This window comes from Anopheles nili, chromosome 2 (genome assembly GCF_943737925.1).
Source record: "Anopheles nili chromosome 2, idAnoNiliSN_F5_01, whole genome shotgun sequence".
Classification (NCBI taxonomy): domain Eukaryota; kingdom Metazoa; phylum Arthropoda; class Insecta; order Diptera; family Culicidae; genus Anopheles; species Anopheles nili.
Genome location: NC_071291.1, coordinates 9,125,708 through 9,150,455, shown reverse-complemented (window position 1 = coordinate 9,150,455; position 24,748 = coordinate 9,125,708). Strand labels below are relative to the sequence as shown.

The following is a 24,748-nucleotide window of genomic DNA, read 5'->3' as shown; positions in this document are numbered from 1 at the left end:
TTTCGGAGGCATATTCTGATCGGTAAAACCTTTCTGGTTGTATGCCATTGTTGGCAACACAGTAGTTCGTAGGGTACTAAGCATACAAAAAAACATGCCGGTCGGTCGTATACATGCACATTCGGAGATCGGTTTCGACGTTGAGGGGTCCGTAAGTAGACGTAAGATTGGTAATGAAATCATTCATTTAGATGCATCCACGTGGGACATGTGAAGCGGCACTTGAATGGAACTTCCGATCCCTTCCATCGTGCATTGAGACACGAACATTTGGAAACTGTACAATCGGTTGAGAAACATTCTACAAAAACGGCCGTCCAGCTTCGAAATCTGTTAGTTGGATGCTCTCCTCGTCTGTTGGTGCCGCCGCTTTTGCAATGTAACTCGTTTAAATTCGGAAAGAATCCGGTGCTACTACCACCCGAACCAATATTCAGTCTCGCCGAATCGAACCCAACCCATCGCTGCTGCAATGAGACGTTTGCGCGTTGCGGGATGTTATCAGTACCATCGCGGCTGGTTCCGGCTTCTTACACACTCTCGTGTTCGGTGGTGGCGATAAATTGGGCCGAACAGCGGTTGTCCTTTTTGCTGCTCGTGCGCTGCTGCACGGTCCGGCAGATCCACGCGAACAGTAGCACCAGCACCAGTAACAGCGTTGCCATGATGTAAACCAACACGGACAGCTGTCGGTCGGTTATGGCCGTCACCTCGACCGGTGATAGCAGGACGCTCAGATTGAGCTTCTGGGCTGAATTACCCGACACGATCTGGCACCGGTATCGCCCGTAGTGGTGTGCCTGGATGTTCGGTATCGACAGGTAGGATCCGATTATTTGATTGTCCTCTCTGAAAGAGATAAAAAAAGCATGATGAACATCACTTAGTCAACAATCACGATGATGTAGAGAAGACAAACGGAGCAAAAATGTCAATCTCAGCAGTAACTGTCGCAAAATGGTACAAATTTCCCAATTACTGCCGAATTTGGAACACACGTTCAAGGCTATTATGGCTGCCCTTCAATGCAGAACCCCAGATAGCGTATCTGACGTTAACTTCCAAGAACTGGCATTTGCTCAAGCTCAAGATAGACGAGATCCAATTCCGGCAATTTTAATCGACAACATAATAACCCATTTCTGGAAACCATATCAATTCGTTGCACAAGACACCCCTCCACCTATATCAGGACGATTCTACATGTACGAAATCTTGATAACAACTAGAATTACTTCGAACTGCCAGACGCTATCAGGGGCTAATGCGCGTGCTATCAGGACGCATTCGAAACACGAACAACCATTGGAATGACATGAAGCGCGTGCTTACTGCTCCCACGTATCAATCTAGCTCACCTCTGTCGGTCCTCTTACCTGGTCACGTTTACTTGCAGGCTGTCACTGACGTTATGCGGCAGGTCGTCAAACATCTGGTTCCACACGATTTGGTTTTCCGCATCCGGCAGGTACAGGTTACCGACGAACGCTTCGCAATAAAATCGTACACTCTCGCCCACACCCACCATGAGGTCCCTCGGCCGGAAGGTTGGCATCGGATCGTCTAGCTTGTTGTCTGAAAGCGGAAATGGGTTGAGTATGGGAACGGTTAGAGCGCGGTGGATTTAGCGTACGTGGCCGCGCATTCCGCGAAATAGCGATAGATATAACTTATTACCTGGCAGTCGCAATTCAATCTCGTGCTTGATGGCGTGCGTTTCGTTACGCAGGATGCAGCTGTAGTTCCCAATGTCGTTCTCCTCTAGGCCGCGGCTGTAGATCGTTTGGTTGGCCGCTTCCGGGTACACGATGAACGACGAAACATCCTTGCTCCACGGGTGTGGTTTATTGTTTTTAAACCTGTAATCCGCACCGGAACGGTAGAAAAGATTCGAAAACAACGATTAATCCTGGTGAACGAATGTGACACGGGAAATAGACCTAGTCGCTGAATCCCGGGGTTTATGTCGCTGCCCTATCAAAGTGACCGTGCACCGGGCAACGTGGCTACTAGTGCACGTGCCTTACGGCTCAAATCGTTCTCTCACTGGAATTGCAAATTAATCTTCCAGCTACCACTCTGCCAACTTTATGCCGATAATCCCACGTCGTCCCATCAATGTAACCGTTCGTTCCGGCAATTCATGCCGGCTGGTTGGATGATAAAAGTGAAATGAAAAATGAAACGCAACCTCCACTCAAGCTGGCCACTCGCCACTCGTTTGTGCGCTTTTTGTTTGGTGTTTTTTTTTGTTAGTAAAAATACGTATCATTTTTCACCAAACCAGCCGCCGCCAACCGATGGCACTCGATGTGTCGGTATGATGGAAAAAGTATCAATTTTCCCAATTTGCGTGCGTGCCCCGCCTCCCGTTCTCTCTGCTATCCCCGCTCTCGCTCACCGTTTTGTTTTCCTCTTTTTTTACATTCCCCGGATTTTGGAAAAATGCACATCTCCCATCGACACTGATTGATCGGTGGTAGGTCTGTGCTTTAGCGGAGGTTTCGGTAGCGACATTGTTTCACCGTAACCGGGGAGGTTCAGAAACCCCGTGAAAAGTAGCGGTATGGCGTAGATACAATAATAATGATATAATTATAATTGCACGGTCCCGGTGCTTTTGTCGGTGTATCAAATATCTCGCTCACAGCACAACTGATTAATTAGTGTAATTCGATGCAGAGCGCGAGAGGTGTCTGTCTTGTGTTTTATTTTTAAACATCGAACAGCAGCTCCTTAAGCTTCCGGTGGCTGTAAGCATAGGCGAAGATTTAGGTTTGAGACTTTCCCGTGTTTTTTCTAGCAGTAGAATCATTGTGATGAACTTTTTATAACGTGTTGACGTATGTCTTTCACAAGCACTTCGTTTGATAAGGGGCCTTTGTAACCTTGACGAAAGGCACAATGAACACGAATACTAGATAAGGTATTGCCGGGCAAAATTGCAACAAGAAAAAGGAGCTAAAGCTGCCTCTGTTTTAAACTACCAACCGGCACAGTAAACGCCGCGACAATCGTGCATATAATTATAGTTTGCTTTGAAAATCGGATTTCAACAACCGCTTGAACAGTGGATTGTGTAGTGAATGCGATACTCTAGCCGCTCAGTAATTGCATCGTCCATGATACTGCCCCACACAACACCGCCGTCAGGACGCATTCCAATCGTCTAGTCTAAGCGATTAAATGTTGTACGTAACGCCAGCAGCGGCAGCTATTTTTCATTGTATAATGATGCTAAAGAGCTCTCGCAAAACAATATGACACTCAAATCACCCGTTCGAATCAACCATATGGTGGATCGCGTGTCTCATTAGCGTTGCTGGAATGAACTGGTCAAACGCGGGATGCAGCACCTTTCGCTTCTGTCCATCCGGACTCCCTCCCTTGGACTGGGCGGACACGGACATAACCATCGTTTGCCATTTTCCGACCGAGCATCTGTAATCGTGGTCCGTCATTTTCATCCCTCGTGGTCAAAGCAAGAAGCGAGCGAAAAAGAGAGACAATCATACTTGGAATTGTGGCTGCGGTGATTACTGGCTTTGGTGGACGTGGATTTGCATAATGCAAAACTAACCCCCATGCTCGGCCGGGGGCTGAGGTTCGCAGTCTTGTAATCACCCTTCGGCATCGGCATGCTGGCGAGGGGACCTTTCGAAACCCGACGTGGTTGTGCAACAACCAGCAGGCGAAGGATTTCAAATACTTCATTGTGGGGAATATTTCTGGCCCAAAATGTTCGTCCAGAAGCCTGATCCCTCTTGAGAAGTTTGCTGGGGTATATGGCGTATAAAAAGAACAATAAAAAACCCTTTTCTCCTTCTATGCGAGAATTCTTCGACGTCGTAGTTCTCTCGCTTTTGGGCAGTGTGGTGTTCGACAATGTGCGCTCAAAATTTGCATGTCTGCCCGACTTTTCTCCCCTGAGCAACTTGAAACAACGTGCTCACAAACGTGCTTATCGTGCGTCCGTCATCTTTCCGCGGAATTCCCCGCGGATTCTCGGTCACCGTGGTTAGCAGGCGGTCGGACGTCGAAGAAGTCTCCTGCACTGCACGCTCCTGTTATAAGAGATTTTCTTGTTACCGAGCTTAGAGGAAAGGTTTTTTTGCGTGAAAAAAGGCTCACCCACAGAGGACCTCATTCGAAACGGCCGCCTGACAGCCAAAGAGGGTACGGTTTTTAATATAAGGATTCCACGGTGTTACGCCACTTGACGGTGGTTTGCACCCCTAAAACAAACATCCTTTTTGTTTTCATCCAGCCGACACACAAAAACCCTGGCCCCGGCTCAAGGTGGACACTGGAGATAGATTGCGAATCGGTCCCACTCCGACGGGGCCAATCCGGGGGCCCAAGGCTTCTCTAGCCGTGAAAAGTGTGAGAACTGGAATTTGATCCACCATGAGCCACCTCCCCACCCACAACCCCCCATTAGCTGGCGCGCTGTCGACCATCGCTCAAGAGAACTCGATCCACCGTACGTGCCGGACGTCCAATCTGGCGGTTTTGTGGTTTTGCCAGGTCTCGCAGCCATCGGGCAAACTGAGATGGACGGGGGGTTCGGTCCACAACTCGACCACTGCGCGCCACTTTTGTGCCACACAAAACGGTAGGTCGAAAAGAGAGAAGGTGAGATTGGAGACATACACCCAAAAAAAAAAAAAAGACAGACCAAACAACACACTTGCCCTTACCGAACCGGGAGAGGGAACCGAACGCAGGTTGTCCCTTTGTAGAGTAGGAAGCTCCGATTACATCGGTCACTCGCGGCGGTGTGTATTTGCCAACTACTTCCCACTCGCTGACGTTTTGGAAACGGCGGTGTTCTGCCCTTGATTTCTGCCCCGGTGTGTGGTGTGTTGTGATGCACGTTTGTCAGTGGGATTGGGTTAACTTCTCACCGAATCGCAACCCGCGCGGTCTCTTTGGCCGAACGTCACCCCTCTCTAGCCTAATGTGACGCTTGCGGTGACAATAATGACGGCCAATGGAGCGAGAGTGTGGCGGCTCGGACCTGTGATGCCGGGTAATTCGATATCTCTGCCAGCTCCCAGCGTGCGGGGTTTTTCCGACCACCGGGACACACACACACATACACATACACACGAGAAACGAGAGCGAGATGGTAAGGCGGCTTTGGCATGTACAAAGTGGTCTTAATAAGGTGGACACCATTTACCGGTAATATTCCCAGTCAACACACACCCGCCGGAAGTCTTTGTCGTTCGGGCGAATGGGAGAATGCCGCCGCGCCCGTCCACTAGAGGGCGCGCTCAATTTGAAAGGCTTCACACGGGAGGTTGGTTCAAGGAGATCCGACGTATTCTGCGCGCAACCCCTCTGCTGTAGCTGGAAAGGTGTTCGATTTCGGGCGTGAAATAATGTGAAACGCCGCCTTCACCTGCTCAATTTGCTACCGAACAGCTTCTCGTGGCAGTAATTACTTCGTCAGGTCAAGAAGAGGGAGAAGCCACTGTCGACATCGCTCTACATAGAGTTCCTGTGATAGCGGCAAGATACGATCTGTGTTAACCTCTCTTTTCGCATGTTTCTCGCACACCCGCAAACGTGTCCTTTTGCCGCTTTACGTATCACACGCTAGCGATATCGTTACAACGGTCTAGACAGGAATGGTGGGTGATGGGAAATGGGCATACATATTCCCATGAAAACGCGCTAAACGATGAAAGGCAACGCACATGGCCACACACATACTGGCGAAGGGGCCGATTGCAAATTGCAGACCGTTCTATTCGTCACCATACGGGACGGACACGCAGCAATCGTGCCTGATCGCAACACGGTTATAACTGTGACGAGTTAATTAGCTATCGCGTACTGGCGGCCCTCTGGTCGTGGGTATGATGGCGCGCGCGTGATTCCCGGAATCCTAGAACCGGTCCCAACCGTCATTGCCAGTGGGAGTAGGTAATGAATAAAAAAAAAAAACACCTCCCATATGAAAGAATTCATTTGCAGCCAAATGATGCACGTTAACACGGGGGTGCGATAAAAATGCGAATGGAAAGTAAGCAAATAAACACTCGTTTCATCACAAAACGTCAGTGAGCGGATTTGGAACGCATTTGCGAGACGGATGTTGCTACGCTACGACTCCCGGTGGTTTTCGTCCGCCCACTGCGGCCGCCACGTTGGGTTGTGTGTATGTTCTTCATCGATCCGCTAAGTACATCATCGAGATTCTCGGAAAAAAAGGTACGCCTCGACAACTGACAGGAGGAGGTCTAAAAAAATATGCATGACGCCACGGTGTAAACAACGTACTAAGACAACACACACCTCCCGAGCGCGCATCGATCGTAATCCGTGGAACTCAGCAGGGGGTGGGATGAAAATGATTTGTTTCTACGAACTGCGGGGGCGCCATTGCAATCGCACACACGCACACACGTCGCGCACACATATGTCGCAATCAATCTAGATCTAGCACGTAGTGTAGGTTATCTTATTTCGGAAGAATTCCGTTCGTTATCAATTTTAATTCGGTATCGATCCTATCAGCAGCACACTTCACTCGCGCAGTGGCACCTAGAGTCGTGATATTGTTCGATCGAAAGTTTGTCGATATGAACCGAGGGTTCATAGATGAGAGCTTTATCATGTGCGGGGACCTAACGAAACCAAGCCTCACAACTCAGGGGCACAGCTGTTAACCGGAATGGCCGTAGACGATTAGCTAAAAACCCCCGCGGTGCTTGTCATACATAGCTTTCTCGCATCTGTTTCCAAGTACACGCAAATTTCTAACGTCTGCTTCCGGGCCGACGCTATCAAACCACCACCGGGCGGGCACATCAAATTTTGACACCGGCTTGTTCAAATCGGCCAGCAAATAGTGGTGTGTTCGGAAGGGAGAACCTTGCGAAATCACTGCACATTATCGACAAGCTAACGAAGCCCCTTCTTTTCGGTAGTGGCAGTCAATTGCAAAACTGTAACAACACGAATCACAGGTCGTTGCTTGGGCCAACCATGCGAGGAACTGGACAGTGAAGAGGTTTGGGGTGGTGTTGTTGCGTTGACGCCAGTTGTCTGGTTGATCGAAAGGCGGGGCTCTTTTTTTTTTTGGTGATATCAAAATGACATCCTGGGCGCGACGTTCTTGGGAAAATGTTACTATAGTCCGATAACGAGGGCTTTTTCCTCATCTGCAACACCGAACGGAAGTGTGTTCTGAGAAAATGATACCATTTCCCATTCCCTGGTGCGTGAGCTCATCCCACATTCGAAGCACGTTTCAAAAAGAGTTTGCAGAGACTAAACGGGAATAAAGCGTATGCGTGTTTTTCTCGAGGACGAGCAAGAGACAAGAGCTTACATTTAGAGCACTTAAAGTTTGATCTGATCTTGGTTGCATTAAAAAAAAACCGACACCAAAGAAAAAGCAGTACCAAAAACTAGCACCAAAGCTTTAGTGCCCGGTGTCTAGTTATAACTACAGCAAAGTGGTGGTGGTACATTTCCACGACCGCAAGTGCGCTTGTTTTACGTGGCTTTGTGCCGAGCAACACCTTCCTTCCACGAAATAAGGTGCATTAAAACTTCACCGGCGTTCACCCCGGAACACGCTAGAAACGCGCCAACGCGTTGCGGTACGTCACCGGTCGTACATTGTTCACATTTTCCTACTATCTCAAGCTGACTCTGGCTCAGCTGACGGTAGAACAATCATCGCATCTTCCGCCGCACCAGTCGCTAGGAGGTCGCAAACAAGCAGCAACACCACAAGCAAGCGTCGGAACGATAAAATTAAAACAGACCGGACTTCTGGGCGGAGTGCATATCCCGACATGGCGACCCCGCGCGGTCGCACCTAATTGGGTCTCTCATTATCGTTTCTGGGGATTCGAATTTCATAAATTTGACGAAACACAGCTTCCGCTTCCAAGAAAACCCCGGACGGACCTTGCTCCCTTGGGGATCCGTGTGGTCCCTCATCGTCGCCATCCTTCTTCGTTGAACGTACTTCGACGACGACGGTGCACAGCAGCCTTATTGCAAGCCGATCTTTCCCCTGGACGGAGAGTTTTGCAAGCTGCTGCCTCCTTTTCTTTTGGCAGCTTAATTTGCTCGACTGTGGTTGTGGTGGCGTTCTAATATGGCTTGCCGCTGGCCACGTTTCGTCGGTATTGATTGCGGCCCCCGGGGCAACGGCTCCGGGAAATTACTTAAAAGGAATCCTCCAACCGCACAAGATCGCCAGCTAGAAGCGAAGGCGAAAATTTCGTGGGAAGGGCACACGCATGCGCGCAATCTCTCGACGTTGTTGGCTCTTCTCACTTATCATAACAACCTTATTAAACGGAACTGCTCAAGGGCGAACGAATATGTGCCTCGGGTTCGCACCACCCTTCGTAGGAACCCCCAAAAAGAGCCAGTAAAATTATAATAAAAAAAGATCCTCACAAAGATCCGCACCATGGAGCCTTTCTACTAGAGCCAGTAGTCCTGCGCCCGGGCGGCCAATTTAGCGGCGACCGGTCTGTGCAATTCGCGGAACGGCAAACCACCAATCTACGTCCCGAAATTGGCCAGCTCGTGTGTCGGTCCGAAATGCAGCCACCACCGCCGCCGGGGTGGATGATGATGATTATGTTTGAAGTTTGTGTCCCTTCCGGCGAGCTGCACATGAGCAGGGGTTGTGTTTAGGGTGGACGGAGACCGACGAAGATGTCGTTTCCTGCTGGCCTGGAGGCAGAGATTCCAAAGCGGACAGAATGCTAAACTGACCACCACGCGCTCGTGGTGATCTGATTGTCATCATTATCAGCACATACGTAATGTGGTCCCGTGGGAGTTGCTGTTAGGTTCGCGCATACCAGTGATATTTTGAGGACCTTAAGGTGAGTCATGCAGTTGAAATTGGATCTCAAACGTCGAGGAGAGAAAGAGAGAGAGAGTCAAAAATCCACATTACTTCTGCGACCCACGGGATTCAGAGCGTTCCATAGCAGTGGGACGACCTAAAGGATCTTCTTTCTCGTGAGGCAACGTTGGCGAAGATCACCAACCTTTTCTGCGATTCGTGGTCTCAAGGGAACATAGAGTCCCCCCCCCCCCCTCCGTTCTTTTCTTCCTTTCTTGGTGTCGTATTTCCGTCGGGTTAAAACAATAGGCGGACGACACACCCAGCCACATCAGAGCAACTCCTCTCTTCATCATTCTACCACCCAAGAACGTCGTCCCAAATGAACCCACCATCCTTTTATCGCTATTGCCGCTGCTACGGACCAAGGTTGACCCTCAGCCGGGTTGTGCAGACGAGGATTACGCGCCGAGAGAAAGAGAGAGAGAGAGATGATGATTACGGTCCGGTGGTTTAGAGAGGTTCTTGTTTCAGGTTCTGTGCTTTTCTGAGGTTCTTTTTATTCCACGACGGACGTCGCGAGCACACGTTCCAACAACCAGGAAGGCGACCCGAAGAGAGTCGAGATTCTCGGAAATATGGCCCCATTCAAATCCCGCATCTCGGCGAGTGTGAGAAATACCGCCGGAGTTCCCGGACCCTGTGGCACTGCATTGTAGGTTGGTGAACACTCTCGGGAAGCCATCAAGGGCATCACAAGTACCGCCCCGTCGCCAGCTCATCGCGTTTTCCACCCCAGCGTCTCCGAGGCCACCTTAAAAGTGGCGGATTCCTAGGTAAAGCCACAACAGGCGACATCATCATGTGCATATGAGCGGCTACAAACGTCCGGAGGTTCATCAAAGCTATCGGTGGTTTTTGAAAGCACATACACGCTTGTCAGCTTCATTCTCACATCAAACGCTCGGGGAGAGAATTCCTACCGAAGGAGACAGGATCAGAGGCACATCATTTCGCTTCATCTTTGATCATCTTCAGGAGAAGGCAAATCGCTGCTCACAGCCCAGACCAATGCAGGGATGAAAACATGATCATACACGCATATTTTACCTACGCCAGAAAAGGACCAAAGCGAAGGGAAAAGTAGGCAGAAACCTTCAATTCCCAGGGCTGGTGAAACATAATATGCGGAAGTGTGTGCAAATCCCTCGAACGGTGGAGATTCGCGTGCTTTCCTTCCGACCCGCACCAGGAGAAAAGTAGAATGAAAACGAATCCGCCAGCACCAGACACCGATGAAGCGGCCGAGCACCGACTATCGGATGCCACTGGAAATGTTAGGCATACTGTTCGTTTTTTTTCTTCTCTTTCTCTTCCTTGCTTGCTCTCCTCGCCGGGGTGGGACGAAGGCAAATTCTAGGTATCCCCCGGATGGGATTGCCGAATTCCAACACGCGGGAGAGCTACAACACATGCCCCGCCGCACAAAATGTGGTTCAACCGAGTCGGTGCGGTTTATAATAATGCTGGTTCCGTGCGTCTCGACCGACGAACAGGCGGCGGGTCGCCGAAGGATCGATCTAATCTCAAGCACGGGATCTTCATCATCACCCCGTCGTCGAGTCCACGGAATGCCCCACGGAAGGACGGACGAATGGGTCACCACAAAAGGGCCATTCTTCATTCTTGGCGCATGGAATCCTCTCACCCATTGTGTCCGCGTTTACCTGCAGCAGCAGCAGCAGCAGCCACCAACAGAGGGCACACATCTCACACATCTCGGTGGTTCTCGCGCAGTTTTACTAACACACGCTGGTGTGTGGCTGTGACGGCGGCAGCAGCGGTAGAAGATAATCTTAACGAGAACCGGTGTTTTGGGGCGCATGGAAAACACTCGAAATACAGCAAGTAAAACAAATGACGCGATCGAACCCGAACACAAAGGTAAAGTAAAAGAGCAAAACATACCACCCGAACGAAAGACCCGGCAGAAACATCTCAATAGCTGCGGTGTGTGTGGTGGGTCGGGTAGACCAGCAGCGCCTAGCTAAAGCATCGTTTCTTCATTTAATTAATAGGTGAGAGGAAGCACATCCCAAAGAGGGCGCAAGGACATACACGCGGCGCACACATGATGGATTTAAGGTGCTGCTCGTTTTGGTGACCCAGCAGCAGGGTGAGCATCGATGTGGCAGGAATGAAAAAAAAAAAACAAATCTATATAAAGCCGTTTCGTTAAGCTGCTACTTTAAAGTGCACATTTAATGCAACTGCACCGATGCTGCTGCTAGGGTGAAAGAATCACCAATACATATGCAAGCTGCGATCCACAGTGCACATTTTTGGATAAATTCTCATCGCACATCAGCCCCGTCCTGTGCGCGTCCTTCAGACTCTTGCTCTTTCTTCTGCTTCAGTTTGGGAGCATTTTCTGCGGGCCGAACGCATCTCGACACCGGGCTACAATTACTGCCGGGACCTCTTCAATCATCTGTAACTACCGATTTCGTGGAACGCCGCCGGACAGGACCAAGAGAGGATCATGTCGACGGGGCGCGCAACGCAGGGACGAAAGCAATCTCCTCTGGCACGCCATTTTCCTTCTTTCTTGCTTTTCTTTTATCTTTTCGTTTTTCGCTCTGCCTTTTGCTCTCTATCATCATCAATACCGGGAAACAGGGACTCGGGGTTCGGTCAAACTGGGCATTATTACACCGGAATGCAAAAGCCCTGGGCGCAAACGCATGGACATAAAAGGATCTTCTTCGACTCCTGTGTTCCTGTTTGGGTTCGCTTTTACACTTTTTATGTTATTAATGGCGACCATTCGTCTCCAACCATTGCGGCGGTGTGCGGTCCGAGGAGTACGAGTAAAAGAATTGGTACGCACGGTTTTGCAATGAAAAAAAAAAAGAGGGCGCAATGGAATTGCAAAATGTACACCTTCCGTTGATAGTTTGGAATGAATCGGAGTACGTGGCCACGGAAAAGAGCAATAATGAAAGGACAGCCTTTTGGTTATTATTGGACCATCTCTGAAGTGGTTTGCTTCTACCAATTGGCCTTCTTTAGCAGGAAGGTGAAACGAAATTCCTCGTTTCTTCAACATCTAAATAATGCAGTAAAGCAATGGTAACGAATGTGGATATAAAACGTCTGCAACACCTACGGCTTTTTCGCATAAGCCAACGCGAGCTTAAAATAACTCGCATTTCAAATAGCCCATTTTCCATTCACAATTAATGTTGTGCCAACTCCACGGGTCGTTGTGCGTCAGTTCTGGTGTGAAAAGACCAACTTACGCCCTAATTAACACTTTCCCCATCAACTCTAATAACCGTGGGAGCTAGAAGACTACGCTCGGTGTATGAAAGTCGTCAGGAATTACCGGACATTCGTGTTAGTCACTGCACACGATCTCAAAGAGCGACCATACACAGTGTGGAGTTGGTTTTGGTATTGTTCCGTAGGACATGAGTGCGCGCTGGGGGGAGGGAGATTAGGAAATTAAGTACACTTCTGAGCCGACTTTCATTGGTGCATTGCTTGTCCGTTTTCATCTGAACAAACCCGACATGATCCGATTTGTCGAACTCGACACGGTTGGTCAACTAGCGCTAGAGTTCCGCTTCGTGTGATGCAACAACTCAAAGACAAAAACTGCATAGAATACTCCCCCAGCCGTTTGGACGGATCCGATCTACAGTCTAGAAATGCATGTATGTCTCTCTCTCTCTCTCTCTCGACATAGTGCACATGCACAAGAAGAGAACTCCCCGTGAGCGAAACTAAATACCTACAAATAATAACAGCCCTCCCATCGAATCTAATAGACCAAGTGGCTACGAAAGAGAGAGAGAGAGAGAGAGAGAGAGAGAGAGAGAGAGAGAGGGAACAAAGGAGAGAAAGGGGTACGCCACCCTCAACTTCCGACGGTAGCACAGCAATGGGTGATGGGTGGCGGAAAGGGGGGGGGGATTTTTTTCTCCCCCTCACCCCATTTTGCCCGACTCCGTTTATTCTGAGCCTCTTTCCTCCGTCATCGTGTGCGCGTTCCAGGCGATGGCTGATTTCCCGGAAAATTATTTGCGCGCGGGTCGCTTCCCAGACGCGCGCGGAACAAGGGCAACCCGAGGGGATGACGATGATGATGACGATGATGACGATGATGATGCAGCAGCGAGCACCTATGCTGCCACCGGGTGAAACCGGGTGTTTGTGGGCGCCTTTCTTCGCTGGCTGGCTGGAGTAGGCGAAGAGAAGAGATGCATCGGATGGATCGCGGGGGAGGGTACGACCCACACACACACGGTTGGTGGTTTCGCCACGACACGGAGGAGACAACGTGCAATTTAACCTTCCATTCACCCGTTCTTTCCACACAACACCAGCACCAAAAGAGGGCTGCTATAGTCACCAGCGAGCGGTGGAGGCAAATAAAAACAACGAAAACAAAAAAAAAGCTACGTGTCTCGATCGAAAAACGGTTTCCATTTCCGTTTCTGCGTTTCTGTTTGGGTCGGAGAACGTATGCGCGCTTCCTCCCCAGGGCGACGTGTGTGTTTTTGCTTTGCGTGCGAAAGCCCCCAACCCCAGCGGCTGCAATTATGCTGTGTACGACGAATCGGACGGCAGCAAACACATAAAAAATAAAACCTCCGCACACACCATATAGATTCCGAAACCTAATAAAACCGACCCCCGGTCAGGTCGGGCGCTTTTCCGTGGCGAGGCAGAGTGTTTGAACCGTAATTGCTTGTGCAGCTGCTGGGGCTTGGGAGGATCGTTTGACCACCGGTAGGTAGTGCAAGTGACCGTCGTTGTCGCGTTCGTTGTTCGGGCTGTGTGTATGTGGCTGTGAGGCTAAAACCAACCAAGTGCTTCCGAAGTCCGGAGGGATGCAAATGCGCATCACGGTTGCAAAAACTGCAGCAAAATGAGCTGGGACAAGTTTGCACACAAAAAAAAAAAGGATCACCAACACGAATGTCTGCTGGTGTTGTCAATTCAGCACGTACACAATGCCCCACATAACCAAGTAAGGGGGATTTTCCTCACTACTGGCTGCGCCATTGGATGCACCAGCCACCGCGCCTGGGTCAGACGCCATGCGAGAAAAGGACTTTGGAAAACTTTATTCTATTTTCCAACAATGATGAAGCCCGATTCCCTGGTGATCGGTGAACCCCAATGGTATAAACCGATGAACAAAAGCACATGACAAAATGGAAAGCGTACTGTGATTGACGCAATTCTCAGCGCTTCGCTTCTCTCGTGCCGGGTTGGTTTTCCACGGAAGCGCCCACTGGAGCCTTTCCACGAAATGCTTACTGCACGAAAAACCCAGCGTCCGGCATCTTCCTTTGGGGCGGCCAGAACGCAAGGATCCTTCTTTTTGAAATTCCAGCCATTGGCTCGTCTCGTCTGGAAACGAAATGGAAACAGATGACACCGGCTGTGCAGCAGCAAGCAACGAAGGGCGTCGAAAAAGGTCTGGGGGAGATATTTCTGATGATTTTGCTAATCCCGGGATTTTCAAGAAATGGCTCACACAATTACGGAGAAATGGGTCACCATTGGGGTTTAATGGAAATGGCCGGCTCGTGTGGTGGGAGGTTGTATTGCAGACCGAGACTTTTTCACACACGCACGCGCATGCACGAGAGATTAAAAAAAGCTTATGTGTACCATCATAAAGCTACTTTTGTAATACACTCAGAGACATGAGAGGAAAAAAATCATTTGAAATCCCGTGGCTCATAAATGCAATGCACTATTTCATGCTGTCCATTGTGCATTTCCATCATTTTACAAAAAAGGCTATCACGCGCCTCGCGACCACGCTGAAAAAGGATACAGTGCCGCTTCGTCAAGGATATGTAGAATGTGTGGGGGCACAAGAGATTGAAAAAAAGGGATTAATGAGATGAAAATGAGATAAAACAAGTATATCCCAACCGTTTCACGGAAAACTCTTATCTACCAGTGATGGACAGTATTTGTATGTGTGGGACTGACAGCGTCTTGTACACTTCTGCAATTCAGGGCGCCATCAGAAAGTAACGTGTGAAATAATCAGCCCAACAACGCCCAACGTTCACGGCCGTCCTTTGGTGACGACATTAAGGTGATTAAAAACATGTGCGTAGGCTCTCGCGGTATCGATAGGAAGGAGAAGATCAAAACTGCTGGCAACAAAAAAAATACCATACAACTTGGGTACGCCGAGAAGCGCAACCGGAAAATGCGATCGACTTTTCCGAGAAGCCAATCGATTCTTGCAAAGCCCTGCACAACACACCGGGGCCCGGTTTCGAGGGGATTGACCTATTGAAGGAGTGTCTTTGTGCAATATTGGTTTTCGATACCCATACACAGGAGCGTTCGCACCACAAACATCGGGTGGCAATGTGGAACATATTGGGTGGGTGATGTTCTATCCGGAAATGTGGCCTTTCCCGGGGTTTTTCTTATCGCAGGACCCCCTTGGTTGCGTACCGTTGGGTTTATCGAAAGTCCTTCCTGGAATCCATTAAATTTGTCGCTGTACAAAATTTGCATACTTTGGTCGCTATTTGAGTGAGTACAGTAGACCGCTTTCAATGTTGTTCCCAGAGTTGTTTTACTACAATCAATGGCGATGTTGGGAAGGTGAACCAACGTTGGTACTTTTTCGCATTCGAAATAAGATAAACGAACCCTCATCGGACACTATAACCCTAAAGGAAAAGACACTTATCGGACACTATAACCGTTACAGGAAGAAAAACATATTAAATGGGACGCAGTGTTGGAAAAGAACACTCAGGAAGGAATGTTATATTGGCTTGACCACCGAGATCCTGAAGACAAAAAGTGTGATTTACGAAATAATGAGACCTTCAGACTCCCTTCTTCGAGTTACGTCGATCCGTTCTCGCTATAACAAACCGCACTGCCACTCTCTTCTACTTGCGCGTAATACTAACTTTTCGAAAGGACTCTTCTGGGTGAATGAATTACGCGATTAGGTTCGCGGTGGAGCAAACTGTCGCCAGCAAATTGCGTTTCCGAGGGCAGCAAATCAACGCAGCTACCACACGACATACTTCCGGGAAGTGACGGGCACAGCCACCTCCGACCCTTCATTTACATTCTTACAATCATCTCAACACACACAAAAAAGCCGTTTCGCTAACGATTGTTGTGCGGGGGCATACCGATGTTGCTCATCATCGCCAGAACAGCGATACGGAGGGGCGTTCAAAACGGGGGCTGGGCTGGCTCTTTCTGACACGGGGTGATGAGTTTTCCCCGTTTTCCTGACGCCCGTCCCCAGTCCCGCGCATCACTCTCCATCGCTTCGAACGAAGGACGACGCAGATAGCGGGAATCCTCTTTGCAGCTAATAATGTGTGCGTGCTTGGGAAAGCAGATTTTCCGAGAAGAACACCGGCGAACAGTACCGATCTTCCAAGAAGCAAATGTAATTTTAAGAATCAACCATCACAGGGAATCGTCGTTCAAAGCCGCCATTGTTGAGAGTAGTTAGATAGAGAGAGTGAAAGAGAGAAAGAAAGAGAAAGAGAGAGAGAGAGAGAGAGACGGGGCATACACATGAGAAAAAGAGACTTTATCCTATTTCCACTTGCAATTACCGCGGTGTTGTAGGTGTAGTCTGTGACAGACAAACACTAATGGCATCTTATTCACGAACAATATTCTTACCCTACCCTTTGGCTTGAGAATCAACTAAAGTTGATGACATATATTTTCTCTGATTTGGTTCATGGGGATCCTAGATTCGAGCGTAAATCTTTGCAAGGGGTCCACTTTTCTATATTGGCCAGGATTTAACAATTTTTGTAAAGTGGGTAAGAAAGAGAACTTGAGCGCCTTAATTAACATGCACAATGGCACACAAAGCATTGACGGAAAGCCTCGGACACGCGCCATCCACCTCTGTGGTCGACCTTACTCAAATTTTTTTTTATTTCATGATGAAATTGAATAAGTGAAAGGCTTCGTTAGCGGAAGGAAAAACTCAAACAATGAACGCCAATCTCGGATTCGAAAACATTGTAGCCAAATTAACTGCAAATGGCAAAATGGAAACCAAGAATTCGCATCTAATTAGCTACTCAGTGGTTTGACCGAGCCGTAATAAGAAACTCGAAAGCCATCATTTGCAGCAATAAATTTCATTACCCAGAGATGCCGGAACGCAAAAACTCGATATTTCGATCGTAAAAACAAACTTATTCGGTTCGTTTTTATGCGTCTATAACGCGCATCTTCGAGGTTCTGGCTGTAGAAATGCACCCACAAATTATTACTTCGAACGATTTAAAGTCTGCCTCTGTGCTTGAGGTGTTCTCGGACGAAACACATTGGCTCAGTTTCAAAGCGCTGGATTTCAAAATTTCAACCGATCAATCATCGTTGCCTCGGAGCGCTAAAGGGATGCTAAACTACTGCAACATACAGTATAAGAGAGACCTTTGCGAACATACAGAGTAATTTGGTGTTCGATTTGTAAGCCGTCGTGTAGACGATGCCAAAAAGAACATGCTATATTGCTAAGGCTTCTCAGAAAAAAAGCAGGGAAATTATTCCACAACAGGTTAAGGAGGAGATGCACATGGCAGTTGCACATAAAATTGGGCAGTTTTGCTCCTTTCCCCAGCGAGGAGTTTTGTACGCGGCCAATTAGGAGAGGATTCTCAACAACAGAGGTTCTTTGCGAGTGAGCCTGGAGAATCGTAATCGTAGCCACGTTGTAGTTGATCTTGCACTTAAAGCCCAATTTTAGAGTTTCTTTTCCCATTGCCATTCTACACTTTTTTGCCAGTTTCGTTTTACGTTTACGCAAGGAGTGAAACACGGTAAAAAAAAAACATAACAACCCCATACTCACGAAAGTCTGTTGTCCTGTGCTTCGTTTCGACTACAAAAGCATGCGGAAGATGGGCGAAAAAGCCATCGATTCCGGTTCGCATACGATTGGAACCATCGTCATAAATTTCCCGCTTTCCACCGGCTGCGTGAGCCCAATTTGACAGTCATTCATCTCCCATCTCTGACTCGCAACCGCTGGCCTGCAGATAAGCCCTATGGAGCCAGCTTACGGAACCCATGCACGAACTCCGCCCTTTCCCATGCCATTACGGTGAATAAAAGGCTAAAAATTACTCCCCAAACATTACGAGATAATGATGATGGCGCGGATGATGTATGCACACGAAAATGCAATAAAACGTCCGGCTCTACCGGGACTTGTATCCGAAAGGGCTACGGTTGATGGCGCAAATTGTCCTCCGGCACTGACCGAAAGGTCAGACGGGGACGGTGGTGAGTTCCGCGAAAAGCGAATCGTCTGCAATTGCCCGCCGGTAATTGGGCGTTCCTCGGAGCCTGCACGAAAACTGCGCCCCTGCATTTCTTCCTGCTCAACCACCAGCGTCTAATGATACACATCATATGCGCAGGAGAAGTGAAGGGCCATTATCTGGCGGGAAAAGTCGAAAATTCGAACACCAATGTTGTGACTGCGTGCAGCTACCCTGGATGGCGTCGGTTCGTGCGCAAAAGTAGCATAAATTGTAAGTGCATCAATTTATGAGTCCATTTAAAAGCGACACCTTGAGTGGAAAATTTCGACCGGCTTATCAACAGCGAAGGAGAATGAATTGTGAGTTTCCACAAAAACATCATCTGATCGCGGTTAAAGTTAGCGATCTCATTATGCGCGAGCATGAATTTATTCGCATCCATTATATGTCATACAAACTTTAAGTGCACAGTGGTATTTGATAGGAAAGAAAATGTAAAAATAATTGCATTAACAGTACAAAGTTAATAGCAAAACTCGTCTGCTAAATATCAACCACCTTCTTGTAAATAAACTGCAAAACGGTTCGTTTTGGCGATCGCACACATACATCATATGCATTTTTTAAGCGACATATACATAGACATCGAACTTCAAATGACTTTCCTACGGCTGCTTGCTACCGGAAACTGTACAACGGGGGAACAACGTTGAACCTTTCCGACAGCACGGTTTGCGAAACCTGCCCGTAGCAGCAAGCGGGAGCAGACAGTTTTTCCGGGAATCAATTTCCTGAGCATGCGCAAACCGAACGGCAAACTTGGGTTACGCCATTACGAGCCACTTGAATGGTTTTCCCCCATTCACGCTTGTGGGCACAATTTCTAGTGGATAAAATTGTGAACGCCGGCTTGCAACCGATGCCAAATAACCATATATTGTCCATGTCACACTGGGAAAAAGGACGTTGACTTGATCCATACAAGCGCGTCTTACTGACCAGCCCTGGCGGCTCACACCGATAGGACGACAGCAACGACGGAGTGTCCTCCTCATCTACAGCGAGTCGACGGAGCTTCGGGGAGATGTGCCACTTTCCATGAACCGGGGATACCAAAGGACAAACCCTGGCGACCTCTCATGTCGAACGAAAAGAAAAGTAGAAGGCGCCTAGAGCTTGGAGATGGGAAAACAACGGTTCCGGTTCCGGGAAGGAAAAACAGTTAGTGTGGCTCGCTGGCACGGAAAATATTCGCACTTTACCGTCATTGGTAGGCCAGATGGGACATAGGCGCAGGAGGTTAGTGGGTTAGGGGATAGCTATTGGCCCGTGATGAACGAACAGTGCGGAGGATAATTCCGCGAAAGCCAGAGACTAAACACAAACACGAACCTTCTCTTTGTCCCACGTGCGTCAGGGTAAATCCCGGCGCGAAACACGAGCGAGGGAGGGGATTAATTTATCTTTAAATGCACCCAGCCCCTGCATCGAAAGGACATGTAGTGTGCCCACGTTTCGATGTAGCTTTTCACACTTTTCTCTTCATTTGGCATCGACCGCGTTCGTCGTCTCGGTGAATCCGCTTGCTTTACACAGCACGGATTTTTCTCACTTGCCGATGAAAACTCGGCCCGCCGATGCTTACGCCCTTATTTGCTCGCAGTTCACCAAGGATTCCTTCCGCGAATTCCCAGGCACGCAGATCGCTGGATGAAGAATGAATTTCGAGAATTCCGGGGGCCACGGTGGTACTGGCCCATATTTGGGGTGAAACGTTCTGAACAGCCCCTCCCGGGCAGGTTCCAATGAGAAAACGATTGCAATCGTACTGTGGATGATTTGAATCTTACGCATACAATGTTAGAGCACGTTCATGAGAAAAAAAGACGAGCAAAAAACATTATTTTTTTCAACGTAATACTTCAACCTAAGCTGAAATGGTAATATGTCTGAAGTGGTTGCATCACGGGCGTATTGATACACGATTGATTACAAACAAGTAGCTGTATGGGGTCCATCTCAACCCGGCCGGTTGAGCAGAAACATATTCCCTAGCGACATGCTCGAGCAAATTCTAAAAATTGATCATTTGTTTGCATTCAAACAGCCTGTTCTATTTACATTCGGCGGATTGAATTTTCAAAGCCCAAACGAGGAGAAAGAAAATTGAAGGGAAGCGAAGTAACCAGCGGCAACATAAATATATTTACTCGACTTTAAAATCTGCAGTTGACTGTGAATTCAATTGCCTCCCCAACCACCTTGGTTTGTAGTAAATGTAATGATCGTGCAGCTAATTTCATTATGCAGCGATTTACTGAAATAACTCATCTCATTAGTTTGTTTTCGTAATTCAACTCAAAGCCACTGCAAGCTTATGTCACTGAGCAAATTACTGATTGATATTTATTCTTCGAAATACACACGTATTATAGTGTTTGCAACTCCCAAAATCAGTACCAAATCATATTGCAACACAAATGTGTGCATGCTGGGGTGGAAATAGACATACCCAACATGTGTGTATGTGGCAATGTGTGGATAAATATATATTTATCATTACATAGCTTTGCAAATTTTATCCAACAGTTGGAGTACCAGATATAATTAACGTTTTGAAATGGATTGATGAGTTCAATTTCGTGTTAATTAATCAAGTGCATTGCACGCCAGCAGTTCATACAATTTGTATTTTTGTTTTTGATATTTGCCATAATCATGCACTGAATTTCAAATTTATGTCGAGTGGAGTTTAGAAATTGATTCGCGTTTTCCTTTTCCAAGAAAAATGTTTAACGCATCGATAATAGGCACTGTTTAGGTAACAACCAATCTCATCGAAAGCATTACGATTGGTTGGCCCCTGATCGTTTCGACGCAGCATGGCTCCGGAAATAAAAAAAATCTGTGGTAATCGAATGGTTTACCAAGAACTCTTGTCGATTGTTGTTTCAATGGGGTTCTGCCGGGCTGCGTTATGCACGACATTCCGAAATAAGCAGCAAACAATGCTCCACTCGATGGCAGAAATATGTTTCAACCATTCCCATGATAACCAATTGTTACTATCAACACAACCGTAGGCACGCATAAATGTGTTGGAGCAGGACAATGATTTGTTGTTTAAATTCAGTTGCAAGCTTAGTGCTTCCTAGTTGAACGACACGCCGCTGTATTCGATCTTGTGGTGGCATGTAACTATCAAAACTAATGATCATAATTGACAAATGGATAGAAACAATAGCATAGATAAGCCTAGGCACATCATGATGCAACAAGCATCCACAAGTGTTCGATTAGTTTCATAGCCGACGTCAGTGCGGAAACGGACAAACAAACGGTGATTTTTGAAGTGTTTGCGTCACACCGTGGGTCTTTGGCGGCAACTGATGACTCAGAGAGCGCTACGTCTTCTGATCAATTTCTGCCCTCGTCGGGTTGTTTGTTTCTGTTGACTGCATTTTTGTTTTCTCCAACGAGTTAACCAGTCCCTGTGCATCATTAAACACGTCTTCCGTCATTGCGCCCCAGTTGTTGTGCTCCGCAAACACGACACACACGAGCAGAAGCAAATAGAGCGCTCATGAGTTTGATTACCTATGTCGCCAGTTCCTCCGAAATCACAGCTAAGTGATGATGGGAAACAACAAACCAAACCCAAAACCAATGCACGGCGTGGTATTGACACTTCCCTAGCAAGAAATGACTCCCCCCGGAACGTGTCAGGTGAGAGAAAACTTTTTGAAAATTCCCGCGCAGTGTTGACTGTGACGAGGGGAAGAAGAAGGGCGCAAACAAGGCTCTTCGCTGAAAGTATTTTTCCCTCGTGCTTATGACGTGTTTGGATGATGGAATGCAAAGATAATTTGGGATCGGTAAACTAATTCCCATCGATTACAAAAGAGTAAATCTCCCAAAAAATGTTTTCCACAAGCTTAAATTATGTGCGAGGGAAAACTTTGATCCCCCGACGAGTTGATCGTGGAAGCGAGGAACTGACATGAAAGAATCATACATGTTTCGTGGAATTTTTCGCATCGCAAAACATCAACACCATGAAACGAGGCGGCATTTGCAACGCTGCTGCTTTACGCCACCATCCATTCCCAGGGTTAAGCTACCGCGGAAGCACATCCCGTGTTCCACGCGGGGAAGAAATTGCGTCACCTCTCAGCCCTTGGAATCTTCCGTGCGGTGGTTGTTTGCTTTTCTATTTTTTTTGCTCCCGCGGTAAAACACAACTACAGAGGAAGCAAAAGAAAAATGCGAGTTCATTCCGGCGACAAGCATTAAGCAAGCGAGCAAATCCCGCGTCTGGCTATGATTCATGCTAAATCTTCCACCGTGCTTCGAGAAGGCGGTGTTTGTCATCGATGAGCGCGATTTATTGCCATATGCCAACCTGCAATGTGCAATCAGATAAGAAATCGGGGACATGCAGATGCGATGAGGGTAACATAAATCACCGTAAACTCAAAATATGATCGACATTTGTCAACAAAGGATTGATTGGCACCTAATTCCAGCTCATCGATTGTGCGGGAATAAATTCGGCAGCTTATTTGCACTGTGCTGGTGTCAACACTTGCAAGTGCCGAAAACAGCAGCATATTTTCGAAATATGCTTAGACGCTTTTTCTTGACGAACCAATTTGGCACACGCGAATCGGCAAATCCGCGCCAGGCGCCACAAAAAAAGAATGCGCAGAAAAAAAGTTCCTACTGAATGACGTCCCATTCTCAACATTGTAGAACAAATAAAGCCATAAGTGGAACATTGTAAAGCGAGCACCGCGCCCGCTCGTCACCGATAGAGCTGCGGGGCCACTTGAGATGTTCATTATAGTCTCGGATTAATTTTCTGCTCGGCTCCGGTCGGTTGCTGTGGTAAAAATTGTTTCCCCGGAGCCGGTACGATGCGCACGTAATATTTTACCGGGCTTGGTGTGATAGGCGGATGGGGGAAAAATAACACTGTCTGCCGGTGAAAACGCACATTTCTTGGAACCATAAAAATCGTTGCCAAAAGAAAAGGATCGATCGAGACGATGACCGCCGGGGCTCGCTGGTTGGGCGGTGCCGGTTTAAAAAACGTTGCCAAAAGATCGCTTTCTCAAAACAACACGGCACGGAGGCGGCAGTGCTCCAAGTGGTATATTAGTGCGATGGCTAAAAATAGCTCGGAAGGGAAACATGACGAACAGGTTGCTATCGAGCATGGGGCATTCTGTAGTGGTCGTAGCATAATGTCGGGTTCCATAAAAAAGGCCGAAATTTATTAGTTGCGGTCAATTATTGTTCCTAAGACAGCTCAGCTTTCTATCCTTCTAAACTGAGCCATCAACCTCGACAACAAAATGTGCTTTGCTTAACCCAACCTGCAGGTGAAGGATAATGAATCAGAAGCACAATCAACTCACCATTCGATGCTCCGGTAGCCTTTGCCGCAACAGTGCAAGCTCTTGAACTGCTTCAGCACGCCGTACTCCCGGTCGGGGATTTCCTTCGTAAACTGCAGGTGGTGGGTGTTGAGCGAATGCTCGTACCGATGTTCGCTGCAATGATTTTCCGCCCTGATGACGACGGAAACGCACACCAGCACAATCGCCGCACACCACCACCTGGAAATGACGTTTTTTCGAACGAGCTGCATTCTGAGATCCGAGAGTTTCGTACGCGCACTCTTTCTCCAACGGAGTAATTAAGGATCACACTCAGATCGACACTCGATCGCCAACTGAACCGGAATGAAGCACACCACAATCGAATCGAACCAACCAACTAACCACTCCTCCCTCACGCTTTACACGCTTCACTTTAAATCACTTTGCTTGGCACTCCCAGAGTACGGTTGCGAACAGTTTTATCCTTTAATCCTTGCCGATTACTTCCGCCCACCAGCTTAAGGTGCACTGCCCAATCACTTCCTGTTTCCGGAAGTTGCTGATTGATTTTCCTCGCCTTCTTCCGAGGCGTCCGTGTGCTAGCACCACTCTTAGCCGAAAGCCACCTACCGGTCTCCGCGCGACGCTTACAGACACCACGCAACTAACGGCGTTCGGTTTTCCAGGAAGCGTCCATACGGGTCCCGGGCGCTAATTATCGCTTGATCCGCTTCACCTGAATGAAGCGTCGTCGTTGGGTAATCACCACGCGGGAAATGAGAGTAAGCAACGGGAAGACACGCCCGGATGCGAACGCCAAGAACGGGAAGTTTGTCACACTGGTGGTTAATTGAAATTGTGGCGACGTCTCCGTTATCACTCACCTGCACTTCCACTTTCTACGGTGCCTGGTGGAGATGGAATGCCAGAATGCCGATTGTTTAAAACGGTCACTCTGGTCACTAGGGCGTGACGGATACACACGTAAAATGGTTATCAACTCAACCGTCAACTAAACACGCTAGCGTCACTTACGAGTCAATATCGAACCCCTATTCAAGTTCAATTTTTCATTCGAATGCTCAGCAAATTTCACGTTCACTGACGAGCAGGATATATCACACAATGCCAACATAGGGAACAGCAGAGAGAAGCAGCACACCACGTTGACGCGGTCCGGTTCACTTCGCTAGGCATACACTACCGGTCGCTCTTCCAGG

General features: G+C 48.1%; 1 protein-coding gene across 1 annotated transcript; it reads right to left on the bottom strand.

Moving 5' to 3' along the window:
- Window positions 1-530: 530 nt before the first annotated feature.
- On the bottom strand, window positions 531-23,797 carry LOC128721917 (fibroblast growth factor receptor 3-like). Its single transcript, XM_053815719.1, has 4 exons — window positions 23,565-23,797; window positions 1,678-1,859; window positions 1,377-1,575; window positions 531-849 (listed from the first exon to the last, which is right to left on the bottom strand). The coding sequence occupies exons 1-4, from the start codon at window positions 23,795-23,797 to the stop codon at window positions 531-533; spliced, it is 933 nt and encodes a 310-aa protein (XP_053671694.1).
- Window positions 23,798-24,748: the final 951 nt, after the last annotated feature.